The 22,168-nt window shown below is 35.8% G+C and overlaps 1 protein-coding gene across 4 annotated transcripts in view; it reads right to left on the bottom strand.

Moving 5' to 3' along the window:
* The window catches only part of CYLD (CYLD lysine 63 deubiquitinase), a 62,187-nt gene that overhangs the window by 8,060 nt on the left and 31,959 nt on the right, over positions 1-22,168 (bottom strand). For all 4 annotated transcript variants that reach the window (XM_024747336.1, XM_024747334.1, XM_024747333.1 and 1 more), the window contains 10 exons: positions 20,885-20,983; positions 19,200-19,316; positions 14,084-14,463; positions 13,019-13,184; positions 11,758-11,899; positions 10,127-10,249; positions 7,358-7,449; positions 6,132-6,198; positions 1,270-1,402; positions 252-360 (listed from right to left, as the gene is read on the bottom strand). In XM_024747336.1, the coding sequence (XP_024603104.1) occupies positions 252-360; positions 1,270-1,402; positions 6,132-6,198; positions 7,358-7,449; positions 10,127-10,249; positions 11,758-11,899; positions 13,019-13,184; positions 14,084-14,463; positions 19,200-19,316; positions 20,885-20,983 (1,428 nt within the window). The remainder of the gene's footprint in view (positions 1-251; positions 361-1,269; positions 1,403-6,131; positions 6,199-7,357; positions 7,450-10,126; positions 10,250-11,757; positions 11,900-13,018; positions 13,185-14,083; positions 14,464-19,199; positions 19,317-20,884; positions 20,984-22,168) is intronic.

The following is a 22,168-nucleotide window of genomic DNA, read 5'->3' as shown; positions in this document are numbered from 1 at the left end:
GCCGCTCCGCAGCATGTGGGATCTTCCCGGACCGGGGCACGAACCCGTGTCCCCTGCATCGGCAGGCGGACTCTCAACCACTGCGCCACCAGGGAAGCCCCCAGAATAAATTTTAGTGTAGTATTTCCAGGCTCTTCAGATACCAAACTGTCCTTTAGGAAACTCGTATCCTGTTAGACTCACATTCACAATTAACGTGAATGACCTGACAGACTATTTCTGAAAAACAAACAAAAAAATATTATACTTACTGTCTTCAAGTAAATCTGTTATATTTAATTCCAGAGAAGGAAAAATTTTTTTAAATAGTTTAAAGTCTTTTCCAAATCGAGGCATCTGAATAATCAGACATGATGGTGCCTAAAAAAAAAAACCAGATACATAATTTTAGAATCAAAACGCTGAAAAAAAATTTCCCTGAAATTGTTGATTGTCAAACCAAGCAGTGGTTCCACAATAACATGGATGGCTACTCCGTGTTCACAAATGGGATCCACATGTGAAATGGACTGTGAAGGCAGAGCACCACGGAGCCACAAGCCTCAAGTAGTCCAAGATCTATGGACACGTGGACACGGAAGTCAGGCAGTTCAACAACCTTGGGTCTCAAATAATATGATGACCATGCAGAGTCATCTACTTTGGGTTTATATTTTGAAAAGGCTTTGGAAAAACCTGAAGGACACTATTCCCTATATTTCAACAAATAAATAATGGTAGCTGTTAAGGTTTTACCAGAACATTCCTTCAGAGATGGATACAATGAAAATGAACCACAAGCATGTACTACTAAGATCATGAAGATACTCAGTAAACAGTAAAAGAAAAGTAATTTAAATCACTTGTTCATTTACAGTAAGTGAATTTTGTTTTTTATTGAAGGAGGAAAAGTAAACGTTTTTTTTGATATATTTGGATAATATGCTTGGGTAAAATTTTTAATTGGGTAAAATGTTAAGCTGGGTGAAAGGACAACAACGATGAAAAAACACAAATCTTCTTTGCTTTAAGCTACTTAAAAGTTTTCAAGTTACAAATGAGAATGATATTTTCTATGGCACCAAAAATCTAAAAAGTCCAATCAATTCTAAGGTATTTTCTACATGGACAAAGTTGAAGCATGGCATATTTTTTAAAAATTTGTGTTTTGTTAACAATTTGTGCTCCTAACTGTTCCCAGTGGGTTAAAAGTAATAGTTATAGAAGCTATAGTTGTCTGGAGAACCCTAATGCCTTGCATAAAAAATACAATAAGTAATTATCACTAACCTCAGCAAATTTCAGGTTGCTGTTGATAAAAGACCATTCTAATAATTGCTGAATTGTAGGAACTCCAACTTTCTCATTTTTTTCCATAAAAATCTGATAGAAGTAACAATCTTGAACTTTCTGACCTGCTGATCTAAAAATATGCAGAAAAAAGCCAGATAATTTATTTATGAAATGCATCAAAAAGTGAAGTGGTTCCAGAGGCATTTGAGAACAGAAAAACTGTCGAGAACAGAAACCGATGGTGCAACTCTGACCATAAAACCAATGGTCCAACTCTGACACTCAGAACAACAGGGGCAGAGACAATCATTTAGATAAAATAATTAAATGTACTTATGCATAAGACCTTGCAAATGCTTTCTTGTTTAAGTTCTCATATTGAAAAGCTGCCTTAGTGATTAGAAGAAAAATAATGCAATAACATCCACAGTCAAGAAGCACTGTGTGAACAATGAAAACCAGAAGCTAACGTCACTTGGTTCAACTTAACCACCGAAGCTAGAAAGGAGCAAACTGCATTTCATGCTTGAAACAGGAAAGTTAATCTGTACATGCCTGAATGGGACAGACCCTAAGAGACCTTCCAGATGCAACTTTTCATTTCTAAAATAAAGGCCCTGAGATCTGGGGAAGGATAATCCTTCCCAGTAACTCAAAATCAGAGCCAGGTATAAAACCCAGGTGTCCTAACAACTGCTTACTATTCTTTGCACTAAAGCATGCTGTCTCTTTAGATGGTCACTCACTTATTCAACAAACACCAAGTCAGGGCCCACTATATGCCAATCACAGTGTTACCCTTATATTGAACATTTTCCCTTCTAAATATTTTACTTCAGAATGCATGAAAATTCAAGACTAACTCTACTAAAAGAATCAATAATCTTTCAATTTACTATTTACCCTTTTTAGCAGAATTTCTGCATATAGAATCAGACTGTTTACAATTAGATTTATAAGTACAGTTCAAGATTTTGAGGGAAAAATATTAACATAGTTTTTCACAATAAAATCTCAGCTATTGAGAGGCCAACCTCAGAAACCCTCAGTTTCCCAAAGCAACTTATAGCCTGAAATAAACACAACTTATTTGGTAACAAAGCAAAGATTCTTGAGAAGCTACAACAAAAAAAGAAAAAAATGATAACCAAAAAACCTGAAGGTTATGCTGTACCAATATTTTAATTGGTTACTGATGACAATAAAAGGCCAGCATTTTTCTGGCCAAAAAGCAAAAAAGCATTACCAAAAAAAGCCATTAGAAAAGCCAAAAAGCATTAAAAAAAATTAATAGGTAACAGAAAAAATAAGACTGGAAACTAAGAAAGCAGAAAGTAGTAGAGGTCAGTAGTTGCAAAAATTAGAAATAATAATAGTGATGGGGGAGGGGATTGTGGTTGGAGGGAGCATGGAGTGGCAAACACGAGAGATGGGAACCAGAAATGAGGATGTAATACCAAAAGCTTTGGGATACTGGGACAGAAAAACTGGAGGCGGTGAGGGGGGCAGCAACCACTCAAACCTCATACTAAAGTTTTAGAAGGCTAATATCCTAGGGTAATTAGCTGGGCATTAAGACACACATATAAAAGAATCACAACAAAACTGGTGCTGTTGTACAAAACCATGAAATTTACATTGCTGTTTATCACCAAAAACATCTAAGAGCAGAAGGGTACAAATGTTGTATTAACCTTAAAAGAAAACAGACGTCTACAGAGAAGATGAAAGTATCCATGGGTTTGCATAATATTGGTCTATCTACCTTTGTAACACAGACCATAATGGGTAGTCAACTAAAACTTTTTACAGATTCTGGATTATCTAGTACTATGGAATATAGCATATCCATGTAATAAGAATCGCCAGTTCTATTGTTCTATAATGAGAGGTACTCAGCAATACAACCTGAATATTCCCTTGTATCTGCTTCCTGATGCTGATCTTATTCCGTTATTTTTCTTGTAATGCTTTACCTCCATCCATTAGCCTCTCGCATTAGTGGCTATGACTTTAGCTTCACCTTAGCACCCCATACACAGTCATTATTATTACTACTACCATCGTTGTTATTGTTTTTAAGTATGAAGGCTTGACTTACCCACATTTACCAATTTCTTGCTTGGCTTTCTTGTTTCTTGCATACCACTCCTTTATTCTAAATTCAGTTTTATGTTATTAAAGTATACCCTGTCATAAGTCTCTGACTGGTAATTTAGTCTTGGTTCTTCCAGCTCAGGAATTTTGTGCATCTTTATTCTTAGAAATTAAGTCTGTCAAAAATTCCAAAAAATCTTCAGCTATTATCTCTTGAAATATTGCTTCTTCCCTATTCTCTCTAGTGTCTCCTCCTACAATGACAATTAGAATTTGTCTTCCATGTCTCTTATCTCCTCTTTCTTGTTTTCTAACTCTTTATTGCTTTGGGCTACATTCTGGGTAATTTCTTCAGATCTATCTTTCAAGTAAGCAATTCTCTCTTTAGCTGTGCATACTGCATTCAGTGAGGTACCCTCTCCCAGCCATATATACATATATGGCTATATATATATAACTACATATATAGTTTTTTATTCTATTTTGGGGAGTTTTATTTTTGTTTATTTTTCTTTGTTATCAAATCTGCATTTATCCTCCATAGGTATCTAAGTTCTTCTTTTTTCTCTTAAGCTATTTAAGGATATTCATATTAAGAATATCATTTTAGAATAGTCTCTTTTAGACTACTTTACTATTTCAAGGTTTTAAGGTACTTATCCTCCTATTTGTTGCATCAGCTGACGCTCCCTCAGTCAGGAAGACAGGCTCATGGAGGGGAAGAATGACACTTGGGAAAAAACTGCTAACTTTTAAAGTATTTTTTTTTAATCTTTTTATAATCTTCAAACTAGTGATTCTCAATATGAAGAGGCTGCTGAATGGGGAGGAGAGGCAGAGCTTCCCAGGGCACTCTCCAAACTCCACAAGACCTTCAGACACTGAGACATATTCCTATATGTGACTGACCCTTCTTCACCCACTCTGAGAATCACTGCAGTATTCATCCTATGTACATCCTGTACACTGCAGTATTCATCCTATGTAACACACCAGGAGTGTATTACAACCCAAGGTGTGTTGGGCTATGCAAAAAAAGAATGAAAACTGTTTTAATCATCTGAAATTTATCTCTTCAAGATGAAAAACAGAGGTGATTTTTTTCCTCCCAAATTGCCTGGCAGATTTCCTACATCATGTATTCAATATATATTTCCTTCCTCCTTTGTGTTTGAAGGTCGACTTATAAAATACTGAACTACCACGTATAGTTAATTCTATATCTGGGCTTTCTATTCAATTCTATCTATCCAATTTCTAATTGTATACCAGTATCACACGGTTTTAAGTGTCTGTTGTTTCGTCTTTATAGCTTATAATAGAGTTCTTAAAAAAAGAAACTGCAATGTTTTCACCCATTTCATCTTGTAGAGAATTCTAAAATCATTTTACTAAGTTCCAAAGGAAAAAAAAAAGTTAAGATCTTGATTATGTACAAGTTATTTTGTAAACATTAACATCCTTAAGTTATTTAATCTTCCTACCTGGAACACAATCTTTCTCACTCATTAGTTAAATCACCTTTTAGCTCTGTGCAAGTCTTCTTTAAAAACCTATCTCAGTAAAATTGATTTCTTAGCATTTTATACTTTCATGAAGTATGAAATTATCTCTTTTTCATATTTGCTAGTGGGGATACCAGAATATGACTGATTTCTCCATGGTTTTTTCCTACATGGTCAAATTACAAATTCTTGTGTTAACACTAGTAGTTTCTAAACAATTCTCTAGGATTTTCTGGGTATACATACAGCTATGACCTTATTTGAATAGATAATAAATATATCCTATCTTATTTCATTAGCTAGAACTTCCAAAATAATATCAAACTATAACTTCAGTACTGTCCACCCTTCCCTCCATCCTTCTTACTCATCAATTTGACACTGGCATCAAAGAACATCACTTAAGACACTGAGATGAGTAAGAATACTTGTCCGTGATTAGGTTTTAGGGAAGTAAATAGTATATAAGCAAGATTTTTCAACAAAGAAACCCAAACTAAAATGTAAAAAGGCCCAGCATTCAATCTGGAAAGTTCATCAATTTAGAACATCTCACTAAGAACTTCACTGTATTAGATTCAAGGCTTTCATTGAAGATGGGGGGAAAAAAGACCAAGTTATAAAACTGAGAACAAGAGAGCTAATTTAGGGCTAAATTAATTCTTTGACTAATGGGTAGTCAAAAACAGTGCTCCCACGGTGTTTGATAGAGTTTGAATAATATTCTCTTAAAAGGATTCATTAATTTAAATTACAAAAATATTTACAGGGCTTCCCTGGTGGCGCAGTGGTTGAGAGTCTGCCTGCCGATGCAGGGGACACGGGTTCGTGCCCCGGTACGGGCAGATCCCACATGCGGTGGAGCGGCTGGGCCCGTGAGCCATGGCCACTGGGCCTGAGTGTCCAGAGCCTGCGCTCCGCAACGGGAGAGGCCACAACAGTGAGAGGCCCGCATACCGCGAAAAAAAAAAATATATATATTTATATACAGTTTTATAAGAAAACGATTTGCAATAGTGCTTATTACTGGGGTTAAAATTAAAAGCACAAATTGACACTGGATTTGTTCCTCAAGTTAAGTATGATACTATGGCAAAGATAATGATTTAAATTAATTTGCATTGCAGGAACCTAACATATTGAGATCCCTAAATACATACAATATTAAGTAATCATTAAGGAAATCATTTCTACTGAATGATGGCAGTGGAAATGAGGACTATTTTTTCCAATGCTTCTGTAACAGTTTAAAATTACCTTATCTTTAACAATGGTTCTACCCTTAAAATATGATGAAACAGAATATTCAAGAATTCTTCAGGATCTAGGAGAAAATAAAAAATCAAATAAGTCACAGACAAGATTTTTAAATCATTCTATCTTTTCTTTATAACAGTCATATTCCTATACAGAATTCAATTTCATAATCAATATTATTTCCATTAAAAGCATAGTTCTCAAGTTTTCCTAACAAACTACAAAGGATATTTAAATGATATGATAAAGTATTACGTGACAATTTTGTTATAACTTTATTATATTTCAAAGGGTATAATAATTCACATATAGGGAAATAATTTTAATTTCTTTGGGAGGGGCTTAAGATAAGTGTAATAAAACCTGATGTATGATCTTATCTTTCCTGTTATTTAAATAATTATCAAGTCTGTAACTATTATAGCTAGTATGCTGTTAATACAGTCAAAGTCAGGAGTTGAATCTCTGAGTAAATTCATTAGCTATGAATAGATTAAAACACTGTCTCTGACCATAAACTTAATCCTAATCAGCCATTTGTAACTCCTTTTATAACAAGGAAAGCGAAGTGAGAAATGTGGATGACTCAGTGCAACACTTCACCCCTGAAAAGAAAACAACTCCAAATATCATCGCTGGACGGAAAGATCTCCTTATTTATTCATAATATACTAAAACCAGCCAGCTTCTTAAAGGGGTTCATTATTCCACATATCACTCACTTTTAGAAGAGAGAAAGCATTTACAAAAAGAAAATTGTACATCACATAGAAAAAAACTGTATTCTAAAATATAATCCCCAAAACTACACAGATATAACATTTCAGCCAACTATTTAGCATTTATGCTTTCAAGTTATTTTTAATGCCTATTCTATAAATTAAAACAGTCACCTTGGGCTTCCCTGGTGGCGCAGTGGTTGAGAATCTGCCTGCTAAGGCAGGGGACATGGGTTCGAGCCCTGGTCTGGGAGGATCCCACATGCCGTGGAGCAACTAGGCCTGTTAGCCACAACTACTGAGCCTGCGCGTCTGGAGCCTGTGCTCCGCAACAAGAGAGGCCGCGATAGTGAGAGGCCCACGCACCGCGATGAAGAGTGGCCCCCGCTTGCCACGACTAGAGAAAGCCCTCGCACAGAAACGAAGACCCAACACAGCAAAAATAAATTAATTAATTAATAAACTCCTACCCCCAACATCTTCTTTAAAAAAAAAAAAAAAAGTCACCTTTTTCTTCAGAGGTAAATCCTGATGCAGCCTCAACTTTTTCAAGTATTTTCCTCAGTTTCATAATCTTTGTTGCACATACGTATCCATATCTATGTTAGTAAAAAACTATTAATATTAGCAAATATATTAAATTAATATAACACATTTTTTATTGAAGGACAGCTGGCTTACAATGAACATAACACATTTTGATAATCAAATATTTCTTATGTAACTCCAGTGTGTCATAAATTAGTAAGCTTAATAAGTATTTCAGAAAATACAATTATAAGCTTCTTCTTGAGGTTTGAAAAATTTTAAATCTATTGTCAGAATTATCTCAGACACTATGATAACCTAAAAATAACTATCATATACTAATAAAAGAAAAAATATTTTTCATTTATGATGACTTTTTTAATACTTAAGGAATTAAAACATGTACTTTACAAAACAGGATATACAATTTTGAGAGAGAATCCTTTTAATGTTGTACTAAAGGATGAAATAGCTACCAAGGGGGATGGAAAAGGGCAGTGATAAGAAACTGAAATTCTAAAATCTGCAATCAAACCAGTCATCATAACTGTGACACTTTCTCTTATCTTTCTCTGAATACAGGATACATTCAATAAGCTTCCTGTCAATCCTTGACAAAATTCTAATTCTAAAAATGGCTTCAGAAGACAGCTTAGAGGCCACCATGGGCTTCATAAGAGCAAGTCAGAACCACCTAATCTTATATCTATTTTTCATATCGGCTGTCCACTCACTCATTAGCTCTTTGCAGCCAACATATATTGAGCATCTACCACTTACATAGTAATCTAACCTTTCAGTCACTGGGAATACAAAAATGAATAAGGTGAAAAAACAGGGTCTCTCCCTGCGAGAAGCTTGAAATGGAGAAAGCACGTGTTTCAGTACCAAGTAAAACCAGTCAGCTATAATCTAGATATGACTGCTGCAGACACAGGGAATCTTGATCAAAACAGGGCATCTGACAAGCTTCTTGCTGTGGACAGGGTGACAAAGTCTGACGAACCATGATTCTTGACTGGTTGGACAACAGTATTCAAAGAACGTTTATTAACGGATTTATGGTGTTTTGGAAGGAAAGAAGGAAGTGGTAACATGCCTTAAGAGTTTTGGATTTAATCTGTCTTGTTCTAGTATCAATCACTTGGGGGGAAAATAGACAGTATGTTTAAATTTTGCATTTATACAAATATAATACAAAATAACTGATGTAAAACTCAAGATTCATAATTATCTTAAGGGGGTAAAAACTACAGTTATTTTCATCATTACAGAATTCAAAGAAAACAAAAGATACAAGTGGGAAATTTATTCACCTATAGTATACTTTCCTAGTCATGTTATATAGTAGGTCATTCCAAATGCTCATTAAATTTCAGTGTTCTGCATTTTGGGGTCAAAATCTTATATCAAACTATTTTTTATTTTAATTGTTAAATAATAAAAGTATGTCACAAAATTTAAATTTATCTTAATATGGACTTTAAATTACATAGTTTGCTCCCTATATTCCTAAAAGAACAGATTTGTTTTGTGATCTATGGCCCTGACTCTTCATAGTTTAAATTTTACACTGTGACATTATCACACAATCCTCCTACCACTTAACAAAAGTCCTTACTAGATGTCTTGTACTTATACCATTACAAATTGCTTCCTGTGGCCAAAGAAAGACATACTTATAATTCTTAAACTAGGAGATAACCAAAAACATCACCTTTTTAAGAGAAGTGGAGGGAGGCCTAAATATCTTCCTTTAACCAAGAAATGTGTTAATAAATACATCTTATTTATTTCTAACTATTTCTAACTATTAAATACTTGCTACTCTATAAATAAAAATTTCCCTTGCTGCTATTCATTCAGATAAAATTAAGTTTAAGAAGCCAGACCATACCGATTAAACTAATAAGCATGATTACATTAGGGGTAGTATTGAAGATAAGAATCCCAAATACCTTATATCAGCTTTTATAAACCTACTGTAATTGCTGAATTGTAGTACACTCTACCAAAATGGTTTAATCACTTCATGGCATACACTATGTGCTACACTTTGGCCAGATTTAAAATGTTAAAGAAGTAAAGACAGTACAACGGGACTTCCCTGGTGGTGCAGTGGTTAAGAATCCTCCTGCCAATGCAGGGGACACAGGTTCGATCTTCCCATCCGGGAAGATCCCACATGCCACGGAGCAACTAAGCCCGTGCGCCACAACTACTGAGCCTGTGGCTCTAGAGCCGGCGAGCCATAACTACTGAGCCCGCGCACTGAAACCACAGAAGCCCGTGTGCCCTAGAGCCCGCGCGCTGCAACTGCTGAGCCCACACCCCGCAACTACTGAAGCCCGTGCACCTAGAGCCTGTGCTCCGCAACAAGAGAAGCCACCGCAATGAGAAGCCCGTGCACCGCAACAAAGAGTAGTCCCTGCTCACCACAACTAGAGAAAGCCCGTGTGCAGCAATGAAGACCCAACGCGGCCAAAAAATAATTAAATAAATAAATAAAATAAAAATTAAAAAATAAATAAATAAAAGTAGCAACAAAGACTGAACAGAAATCTTCTTAAAAAAAAAAAAAAAAGACAATACAAGGACCGAAAGTTAAAAAAGGTGTTAAAACATCATCGAGCGAACTAATTCTCTCCCATTTCTCATTAAAGGAAAGCAGGGAATAAATTAATTACTGTACCAAAAAACAGCACCTAGGATACCACCTAAAGGCAAAAATAACTATCTTCTACTTACATTCTCAGAGGATTAACGATTTCTGTCCTCAGCAGCTCTTGAGTTTCACTATAATATTCTACATCATTCTTTTCTTTGGGTCTAAGTAACACAGTGTCCAGAACAGAACTAAAAGCAAACAAGCTGCAAAATAAAAAGAATATTTTTCCTCATGCTGTAAATGTACTAATTTTTGAGAAACCCATACTAAAAAGAATATGAAGTGAAAAATCACAAACTCTGGAGAACAAATAACATACAAATTAGTGTTTTTTATTAATACAGGTAACCAAGACCCCTGTCAAGGTTCCCATGGTTCAATCATCAGGGCCTAGAGATCCTTAAGGAGAATACTAATATCAGGAAGGCAAACTATAGATTGACAGTGTTAAAGGATTAAAAATACGCCTTCAGTACACTGGAAAACTTCTTTGCAAAAGCTGAAAGAAGGCCTACAAATCTGAGTCAAACTACAACAGAGGAGAAAGTTTGGAAACTAATTTCCCAAGGCAAACACATAGCCAATATGTAACCCACCCTAGATATTATACTTCTCTCTCTCCACAGCCCTTTGCAGAAATCTGAATTCCTTTAAATGTCAAAATCACTTATGACTGGGGCTTCCCTGGTGGCGCAGTGGTTGAGAGTCCGCCTGCCGATGCAGGGGACACGGGTTCGTGCCCCGGTCTGGGAAGATCCCACATGCCGCGGAGCAGCTGGGCCCGTGAGCCATGGCCGCTGAGCCTGCGCGTCCGGAGCCTGTGCTCCGCAAAGGGAGAGGCCACAGCAGTGAGAGGCCCGCGTACAGCAAAAAAAAAAAAAAAAAAAAAAAAAATCACTTATGACTAACAGCAGTGACTTGCTGATATCAAAGAAAAAGAAAATTTGGCTAAACAGATTTTTATCAGAAAATCTGAAGAATATTACATCAATTCTTGCTTTTGTCAACACCTCTGAGAGACAAAGTATTCTGCCCCAAAAATGGCCCACCACTTTTATTCTTCTCCCTTGTCTTTAAAATTTTAACATCCCATTAACTTCCTAATTCTTACAACGTGGCTGTACAGAGCTGGCAGGTTATGCTCAGTTTAACTGGCGATGTTCTTGGTTCAAGCTTCAGAGTGTAAAAATTCTTGCCATGTTAAATTGTTCTACTTTGGAACAAACTACGTATACGAGGGCAACTGTGATTCTACTGAAAATACTTCTTTAAAATAAAGTAGTTTTATGATTGCCTCTGCCTAGTAAAACAAACACACAAGCCAGTCAATGGCTTATGACAAGTTATTTGATTTGTGTACAAAGATCCTGTACTTATTCTCTTCAGTCCTATGATTTCCCACATACCCTCAGAATATCTGTACCACCTGTAACACTATCATTCACCTCTTATCCAGCATTCACTGCATTATTTTTTATATTAATTTTTTGGATACAGACACATAAGGCAACATTCAGTAGCTTCCAAGGAGTATATAGTGAAATACAAATCTCCCTTTCTCTCCTGAACCCCAGCCCCCAGTTTCTCCACTCAGAGGCAATTAGCAGTTTCTTTCTCTCTCTCTTTCTCTCTCTCTCCGACACACACACAAAGAAACACACACACCTGCCCCCATGGCACTATATTCCTACTGCATTAATTTTAAACTTACCAGAATAAGGTTGAGTCTAAGTAACAAGAATTGTAATGACCCTGGATACCTTTCTTCTTTCCAATCATTATCTCTAAACCTTCTTTTTCCATTTTTGGTGGAGTATTTTCTTCTACTACTTCACTTAAGTAGCCTCCAAATGCTGCAAAGATAAAGATAAAAATGAAAATAATTCTTTTAAACTATTATAGCTACGTATTCCCATACATATTTCTTCACTTAAAAATATCTTTTGGGGGCTTCCCTGGTGGCGCAGTGGTTGGGAGTCTGCCTGCCGATCCCACATGCCGCGGAGCGGCTGGGCCCGTGAGCCATGGCCGCTGAGCCTGCGCGTCCGGAGCCTGTGCTCCGCAATGGGAGAGGCCACAACAGTGAGAGGCCCGCGTACCGTAAAAAAAAAAAAAAAAAAAAAAAACTTTTTGTATTTTGATGCACAATTTATTACCCAACTCAAAACTAAGTTAAAGGTAGGTTTTGGTTAATTGTTATTCAGCTTGGCTTATAAAAAAATGTTAATGTTCGTTTTCAACCTTACTTCCTCCACAATTTAAAAAACATTTTAGAGTATTAAGTAACGTAAAAAAGCATCTGCCAAGTAAAATATTTTGTTCCCCAGATATCTTATTTGTCTGAAGATGTTCCATTTTCAAATTGGAAAAGAAAACAAAAAGTTCCAAAGCACTACTTTCACCTGTAAGAAAAATTGTTTTTCATAAAGATGGTTTTCCTATTTATACCTGTTTAACCCTCAAGATGTTTCACCACGATTATCCAAAACTGGAAAGGAACAGTATCAGGAAACTGCCACCTGCTATAAGTGATGAGATCTGTCGCTCATCAAGCAATTAAAACTACTTCTTAAAATAATGCTGACTTCTTGATAAGACATGCTTATTGATGTACTTGAACAATACAGAGAGGAAAATCAGTGCCATAACGAAGGCCACATTTCAATCTCTACTTCCTGGGTTGTTGAAAATTAAATGTCTGTAATCAACAGGAAGGGGAAAATAAATCCCACTATTTCTCAATTTTTAAATCTCAAGCATGGTTTCCTGGCTAATACTTTTTCTAAATGTCCCCTCTTAGGACAACTGTAACTTTCTCATGCACCAAGTAATAATTTTTTTCTGATTTAAAAGCTTGATGAACACTGGCAGGAAAGAAAGAAACACTGTTTACTACCAACTACTGCAAAATGACACGAGGTCAGAGCTAGAGTCATTCCAGATTGATGAATAAATGAAAGGCACACAAATACCTAAAGAGTTACAGCGTTCGATCTGATTGGAAACTGGCTGCAGGGACGCAAACCTAGAGTCTGGCCGGCAGCTCTTCAGTTTAACAAACAGTGCCTTCTTCAGGGCACAGGTGAAATACCGAGTACCCCTAAAGGTTCCATCTGTACAGCCTGCACACTCGTCTTCCTGAAAAAGAAAGAAAAAAAAAAAGCTTAAACATGCACTATTCTCCATCTTGCAAAGATGGTATATACAAAGAACTAAGACTTGTTTCAAGTTTACCCTTTCTTAGAATTCTGCTGTCACACCTGTACTGAGAACTCCATCAGGAAAAAGGGACTGACTAATCAGTGTTTCAGCCCACAGCTGACGATTTGAGAAATTAATGCCTTATTCCAGCATAAAATCCTCAATGTATTTCCCTTCAGAATACATGTTAAACCTTCCCTGGTTAACTGACTTCCCTGCATCATTTCCAAAAGCATTAAAACTAGTGGGGACAGGAGGCCAGAAGGGGCTGTTTATTTTAACAACCCAATGAGAAAAATAGCATTCACTGGCCTGTAAACCAACAAATAAAAAAGCAAGAAATATATTTAAATAAAAGCTAAATGTACTCAAATTCTCTTTCTGATTATGAAATGTCAAACAATTATGCTTTCTAATCTCCAAAATCTTTCCCTCTACCAAAGATCTCAAAAGGTCACTAAAAATGGTGATTAATCTTAAAGTCAATGATAGAAATATTAGAACTGATTGCAGGAGGGAGGCTAAAAAAAAAAAAGAAAAACTGATAACAGTTTGCTTTCCTTACTGCATTCTGTTTAATATAATGAGCCTAAACATATTAGCCTAAAAGTCTACTTTCATTCCTTGAACATAGATCAACTAACATTAAGAATAAGTGGATCAGATGCTTAATGGGTGGCAAAGGATGTCAGGCAGCGTGGTAATAAAATTTTTTTTTCTCTAGTGATGGCTTTGTGGATAAATAAAATATTTCACCAAAAAGCAAAGAATAGGGAAAGATCTGTACAAAACCCCAGACAGAAAAGAAATGCAATTTTTAGGTGAAATTAAATTACCAGTTCCAGTCCAGCCAGTACTTCATTGAGTCCTGGCGGCTGACCAATCCAACGGATTACCCCATAGAAAGGAGGATTCTCTTTAACCTCGGCCAGCGAGCCCACTTCCAGGCCGTGTGAGTTACCAGAAGATACGGCCAAGGGTGGACTCTCCTGCACAGGTGCATTGTTTAGCTCTCCCATCACAGACTGAACTGACAGAGAGAGCGGACTGTGGCTAATACTTCCATTGGTGTTGGGCATCTTTGTCAGACTAAATGGTAAAGAATGAAATCTGTTCTCGCTGGATAGTGAGTTCACGGAAGGAGGTTGCAGTGGTGGTGAAGCGTGTCCAAAGTCTGGAGAGATCTCCGTAAGCGATTTTGCAGGGTCTTCAGCAACTATAAGAAATTATTCTTAATTAGAGAAATTTATTCAAGAATATTAAATATGCCATACCTCTCTAAAGATTAATATATACATAAGCCCAACTGCCCACCTGACCTCTTCTAGTATGATTCTTACTACCTCCAAGTCAGTGTTCTTGATTCACATCCCCACCTCCAAATTTTTCTTCTTCAGTAAATGGCACCCAATTATTCAAACCAATAAAATATGTTATTGATTGGAATTGCATAGGTTATATTCTTTGTCCAAAATACAATTAAGTTACAAAAACCAATACAAAAAAGAGAGCAAAAAATTTAAGAAAGATGCTTCTAAATAACAAATGAATCAAAGAAGAAATGATAATGTAAATTTTTAAAATAAAGAAAAAAACACTTGAACACAACTAAAGTAATACTTATAAAAGAAATGTATAGTTCATTTTAGAAAAAAAGGAAAGGTAATTAATAAACTCAGCATACAACTTAGCAAGTTAGAAAAACAACAGAATAACCTCCCCAAAAGTAGTCAAGAGGAAAGAACACAAAAACAGAAATTAATGAAAGAGAAAACAAACATCCAATAAAAAGAACCAAAGCCAAAAGCTGTTTCATTAAAACAACTAATACAGTTGCCAGGCAGGTACTGCAAATCAGTGTGGAAAGAACAAACTTCTTAATAAACGGTGTTGAGATAATCAACTATCCATATTTTTAAAAAATTAAATTGGACTCCTCTGTCACACTCTACACAAAAACAATTTCCAGATGTCTTAAAGAAAAATGTCAAAGGCAAACCTACAAATTTTGCAAGAGAATATAGAAGAATGTTCTTTATGACTTTAGGGTAGAGAGAAATATCTTAAACATGAGTATACAAACCAAAAAGGAAAAGACTGACAAATATGACCACATTAAAATTAAGAGCTACTTGTCCATTAAAAGGCATCATAGCAAGAGTAGAAATATGAGCCACAACCAAGGAGAAAATACTTGTAATCCTTATTTCTGACAAAGGATTAGAATTTGAAAAAGGTCTATAAATCAATCTTTTTAAAAGACCAGAAAAAAATAGAAAAAAAAAATGGGCAAAAGACTTGAAAAGGGAGCTCACAGAAAAAGAAACCTAAATCACCAACAAATCAATGAAAAGGTTCTTGCCCTCACCAGTAAATACATAAAAGAAAGTCAAAATAAACATGAGAGAGCATTTCAAAAGGTAAAGGTCTTAGAACATTAACTGCTGGTGAGGATGAGGAGTCAATGATACCCTTACACAAAGCCGATGGGAGTGTGAAGTGGTATTAACTATTCCAGGAAACAGTTTGGCATTATTTAGTAAAGGAAAGATGTGCATATCCCATGTACATCTAGTAATTCCACTCCTAGGTACATACCCTAGGCATGGGTAAGAATGTTAATAGCAGAGCTGTTAATAATAGCAAGAAAATAAAACCAATTCAAATGTCCATCAGTGGTCGAATGGATAGTTACATTGTGGTATATTTAAATACCATATTTCACAGAAATGGAATGGAACGCAATGCTATACAGCAACGAAAACAAATAAATCATCACATACTACAACTTGGATGAATCTAGAAACATAATGTTGAGGGAGGAAATTACACAATATACATACAGTCTGATTCCTTGTATATAAAGCTCAAAACCATGCAGAACTAACAGTATGCTGTTTAGATGGACAAACTCATAAAGCGATAATGAAAACCAAGAGAGTGATAAACACTAAATTAAAGATGATGGTAGCTCAGAGGTGAGTGAAAAGAACAACACCAGGAAGAAGCGCTGAGGGGATTTCAAAGGGAATGATAATGTTCTTTGCCTTAAAGTGAGTAGTGACTCCATAGGTGTTCACTGTACTTTATACCTTATCCATTTAAGATTCTTTACTGATGATATTTAATCTAAAAATTTTTTTTTATTATTTTCTTTCCCAAACCCTCAACCCCCGCAAGCCCAACACTCAGTTCCACAGAGCAAGATCTGTTGCTTCTACTTCCAAAACATACCTCAAATTTGTCCACCCCTCTTACCCTCTACCATCATCTCCCCAGTCAAAGCCACCATCATCTTTCACCCTGCAACCAGTCTCTTACCTGGACTCTCTGTCCCTCTTCTCGCCCCCCTCCAATCTAATTACCATACCACAACTAGTGAGATCTTTTTAAAGTTTAAAGATCTTACGTGATCTTGTATCATTCCCTTGTTTAAAACCTTCAATGGCTTTCCAGTACCTTACAATAAATACTAAATTTCTTACCAACACTTACTAGGTCCTAAATGATCTGGCTCCTACCTACCCCTCCAAACTCATTTCATACACCTCTTTTCCTTGCTTACTCTGCTGCAGCCACTCTGGCCTACTTCCTGTTCCCCAAATATAATTTCTCACCTCAGGACCTCTGCCTTTACTATTTCCTCTGCCTAGAATGCTCTTCTCAAGCTCTCTTTCTGGAAGTTTCATTCACATCATCCAGATCTCAACATAAGTATCATTTCCTCAAAGACTCTTTTCCAAACCACCTCTGGAGCCAGCTTCCCACCAGCTGCTATCACCTTGTTCATTTCCTTCAATGCACATGTCACAGTTACCTTGTCTGTCTATACATTTATTGTCTATCATACCAACTAGAATATAAGCTCCCTACAACGAGGAACTTTGTTAGTCTTTTCCATGGTTGGATCCATAACACTTGGTATAGCCACTAACACAAGAAAATACTCAATATTTGTAATAAAAAAAATTGAATAAATGAATCAAATGTTATAAAGAATAGCCTTTAAAATGTGTAAGTAGAACAACTACAGATATGATGTTCTTTTACAAGTAAATTGCTTCTATTTTCTAATTTAAGGATGCAGGCCTATTCCATACAAATTTCATTACTTCATATGTCTTTTTGGACCAGTTAGAAGGTCACTATATTAATCCAGACAGCAAAAAACAAAGGAAAGGATCTGAACTAAGGCAGTGGTTTCAGAAATGAAGAGAGGGGAAGGATTCTAGTGATATCAAAGAGGAGGAAATCCCTAGGACTTGGTGACATCTGGATGTGACTAATGAGAGAGAGAGAGGAGGTCCAGGATGAAGCAGAAACTTACATTTTAGGCAACTGGACTCATGTCTCCATCTCCTCGCTCCGTAAAAACATAACTCACAAGGCCATCAGCGACTGCCACTGGCTAAATCCAATGGGTTTTTGTGTGGTCTTTATCTTATTTGCCCTCTCAGAAGCATTCGACACTGGTGTCTATTAGCTCCTTGGCTTGTTGGCCCAATAACCTCTTGTTTTGCCCACATCCTCTGGTTACCTTTTCTCTGTCTCCTTTGAAGACTTCTCCTCCTCCCAGCCATTATGCTCCTCAAGGCTCAGACTTCAGCCACACCCTCCATCCCTACTTTCTCCATAGGTGATACTACTCACAGGATTTTAATCACCACATACGTGAAGGCAAACTACAAATTTATTTCTCCAGCTCTTAACATCTCTTTTAAGCTCCAGATCTGCATATGCAACTGCCCGCTTGACAAATCAACTCTGGGAAGTTTAAAAGGCTCCTCAAACTCAACATATTCAAAGCAAATCCATCACTTTCCTCCACAATCACCTAATCCATCACCTTCCTCCATCACCACCTAAGTATGCAGGCCAGAAAACTAGGAGTCATCACTCACATCTCTTTCTTCCTTACCTCTCACTTTCAATCTATCTGTGAATCCTGTCAATTCACTTCTGATATCTCATAGCCATCCACCTCTCCCCATCCCTTCCCCAACAAGTCTAGCCCCAGCAACTATAATCTACGGCTGAGCCTATCAGCAGCCTTCAACGGTGTTCTTGCATTCACACAGCCCCTGCTTCAGTCCACTGTCTACCCTGCAGCCACAATCATCTTTTCAAAAGGCAAACCCTGCAAACCCCTTGCTGAAAATCCTTCAGTGGCTTGCCATTTCCTTTTAATAGGACACACCAGGCTCCACGTGCCCTGGCCTTGTTTGCCATTCCATTCTCATCTCATAAAATGTTCTATCTCTCTGTTCTGGCTACTCTGGTTCTCTTTAGTCCTTGGCAAACACCAGCTCCATTTTACCACAAGGCCTTTACATATGCTGTTCTTTCTGCCTAAAACATTCTTCTGCCCCATTTCAATTTGTTATCTATCACTCCCCTGGTAAATCTAAGCTCATGTCACTTCCTCCTAGAAATATCCCTGAGCCCCTCAAGTAAAAGCATCCCTTAATATACTCTCAAAGCATCATATGCCTTCATTATACCCATCAAGACTGCAATTCTTCATTTGTTTCTGGCACACAGTAAGCATTCGATATATACTTGTTGAACAGATGAACAAAAGAAAAAGAATAAACCAGAAGAAAGTGATGTCCCAGAACCAAGGGAAGGTAGAGTTTTTTAAAAGTGGTATCAAAAAAAAGGATATCAAGATAGTAAAGTCTTTAAATGATTCAACTGATTCTAGAGATCTTGTACCTTAAACAGATCAATGAAGTGCAGAGAACAAGCTGCTAATACATTTTCTAAATATTATATTAAACTTAACAGCAGTGTAGCTCAAATTGTGTATAATATTTTAATTCAGCAATATTAATAAAGGATGGTCTACTCATTCTGTTTCCAAAAACTATCTATATTGGTGAAAAAGCCACTTTTTCTCTAGTGAGTTAAAAGGAGAGAAACATTATAGAGAACACTAAAATTATAGATTACCTTCATCAATATACCATGAATTTTTTGATTTGGATTGTGGTTGTGAGTCAACAGAAGACCCATTTAAGGTATAAAATAATTCAGATCTGTTTCTATTTCCAGGGTCTGAGGTAGATCCTATGGAACAAGAAAAGTTCCTTTTAAAAATAAAGTCAATATGATGTGAAAGTTTTTCCGTAAGAGAAAATAATATGTATATGGTGTTAACAATTATTTACACAACCAACAGATGTATACAAACACAATATATTTTATTAGTGCCTTCAGCTTTTAAAATTTTGGTAACCATTTCTGCAGTGTCAAAAAGATTCTTCAGCCCAAGAAACAATACAAGAGGAGAACAGGAGTTAAGTTAAAAGAAAAGCCTGCTTTTTTTTTTTTTTTTTTAAACAAACTGCTTTAAAAAATCATTTCACGTACTATGGCTTATTTCCAAATGTCAAAATCACCATTCCCCAATTTCATTTAACGAAGCTCTTGGTTCACAAACTTAACATATTATTTTAAAACGGTTGCCCTCAAAAGAAGGCAGTCTTTGAATGTATATAAATAGATGCATAAACTAAGTTTAAAAGATTTAAGGTTTAAACATTTTGGAATTGTTAGTCAACAAATCCCTTGCTGAATTTCTTCATGTCTCTGAAAAAGTGAAGCAGTATTATTTCTTATACATTAGATTTATTAAATGTAAGAAAATTTAGTGTAGCTATGCCACAGACACATCAAGACATTCCCCTGCCTCATTACTAAAAGGACATGCTATCGTTGAGAGCAGTGGGGTCTCAAGAACCTACAACAAAATCTGATTTCTTTTTCAATTTAAAGCAGATAACTTTACACTTCATACCTATAACTAAGATCTGCTACAACATAAGTAGTACACATATCTTAAGAAAATCTTTAGGCTATTCATATTTAAGTAAGAGTAGCAAATTGGTGCTAACCTATCTAGATCCATAGGTTAACATAAAAAATACTATCTATCACTTATATATTCTATTTAATTCTACATCTCCCAGGGTCCAATGTCACATAAAATATTTCTTAAAGTACAATTTCCTTTTAAATAAGCTTGAAAAAGTTTTCTTCACTAGATAATTGAGGAAAAAATATTCTTTTCTTAACCTACATCTGAGTTGAAAATTCTTGCAGCTTTTTAAATTAGCTGTTTAGCTTGTATAACTACCACCCTATACATCTATGAAATATGTGGAAGCTAACCAAAAAACAACTAAAAACTCCACATGTATTGTAAGGGAGTCTCTGGAAGAAAGACGAAAATTTTTGCTTAGTAGTTTGGAATTTAATTTGTGCCACCTCTGTTAGCAAAATCCACATAATCTCTAGTATATTTTATCCTACAAACATTATCCATAAATGATTATTTTGTACAGTGTGACTCTAAACTATATATACAAATGTTACAAGTAGGGAATTCCAAAAACCAGCGTATATGGACCAGAAAAAGACACAGGTCCCCACAGGAAACTTTTCAACGTTTAGAAAAGGTTGCGAACCCTTGGCTTAAGCAACACCATCTATAAACATTTTTTAGTAAAATACTAAAAATGGTTGCAAGAAGTCTACATATACATTAAGGAGTAATACCTTTTAACCTTTTTTCAATGCTATGGCAAATAAAAAATCATGTAAATAACTAAGAACTGTATTCTATTAATCCATACCTGTAGCCTTTGGTTTATTATGACTGGATGAACCTTTGTCCCCAACACCTCTTGACATAAAGGCTAGTTTGGGAGGCCTCCTTTCCTGTGTAACGCTATCTGAAACAGTAAACATGTTTTTTAAAGATAAAAGCAAATTCTTATAGAAGAGAAACAACTGAGCAAATAACGACAATAACAACAATCCCTTTCCAATGAAAAAACAGCATTTTCAGAGTAGTTTTACAAATTCGTCAAGGCCATGAAAAGTACTGAAAAAGATCATACCAAAAAAAATCATTGCTGTATTTCAAAACATAATTTCTACAAGATAATACACCCCAAGTACAATTCAGCTATGTGCTTTAACTTCTTGAAAATTTAACCACTTTTAATCAATTTTATTTGATATGTTGAAACACCACCAAGAAAACCTTACTCAGTTTTTTGCAGGATTTCCCAAATCGGTATCCCCAGAACACCCCTGTGTGTTATGAAGTGTCCCACTCTCAAATATCTCTAGAAGATGCTGAGATAAACAGACTTCTTTACTGCATAACCCCAGAACCTTTAATATGCTAATATGCATTGTGAATCTCTCAAAAAGGGATATAATACACTTATTTGATAATGTTTTTTTGTGCCACTCTACTTAGCATCTCAGATTAATATATTTCATGGGACACAGATTGGAAAAAGTCTGGTTAGGTATATGTATCAGTTTTTAAAAATATATATATATGTTAAGAATAACACAAACACATATACATATAAGAGAAAAAACACAGAGAAATACATGAATGAAATGTGAATGTATTGAAATGAAATGAATAATGCAGAAAGCCAGAGATAAATGACAACAATATTTCTGAAGAAAACACTTAAACTTTTTTGAAAAATTGGTGCAGTAATTTTGTTTTTGATACAAAGACTACCTTAAACCTTAAAGGCCAGTGATTTTCATAAGATATTCACAAAAACTGATCAAGCAAATGTAGAAAAGTCAGTCTGGAAAGTTTTCCCCTGGAAAGTTCAACATATCCGTGGAGTCCAACATGACACTTAAGAGTCCTACCTGATAAAGCTATGTATCAGCAAAAACAATATCACCCACAGTGGATTTTTGAGAACAGAAAGAGAAAAAGAGGGAAAGTTTTACATTTTAAACACAAGGGCTATTTTTTTTTAAGAAAAAGGAAATAATATTGAATTAATTATATATAAATGATGCTTGGTAACTTTTTTCCACAGTTGGAGGGGGAGAAGAATGCATTATTGAACAATATCTTAACTGTCTCATAATGT

The sequence above is a fragment of the Neophocaena asiaeorientalis genome, unplaced genomic scaffold, assembly GCF_003031525.2.
Source record: "Neophocaena asiaeorientalis asiaeorientalis breed wild unplaced genomic scaffold, Neophocaena_asiaeorientalis_V1.1 scaffold438, whole genome shotgun sequence".
Lineage (NCBI taxonomy): Eukaryota > Metazoa > Chordata > Mammalia > Artiodactyla > Phocoenidae > Neophocaena > Neophocaena asiaeorientalis.
The sequence above is the reverse complement of the archived record's forward strand: the minus strand, read 5'-3'. Positions and strand labels throughout refer to the sequence as shown.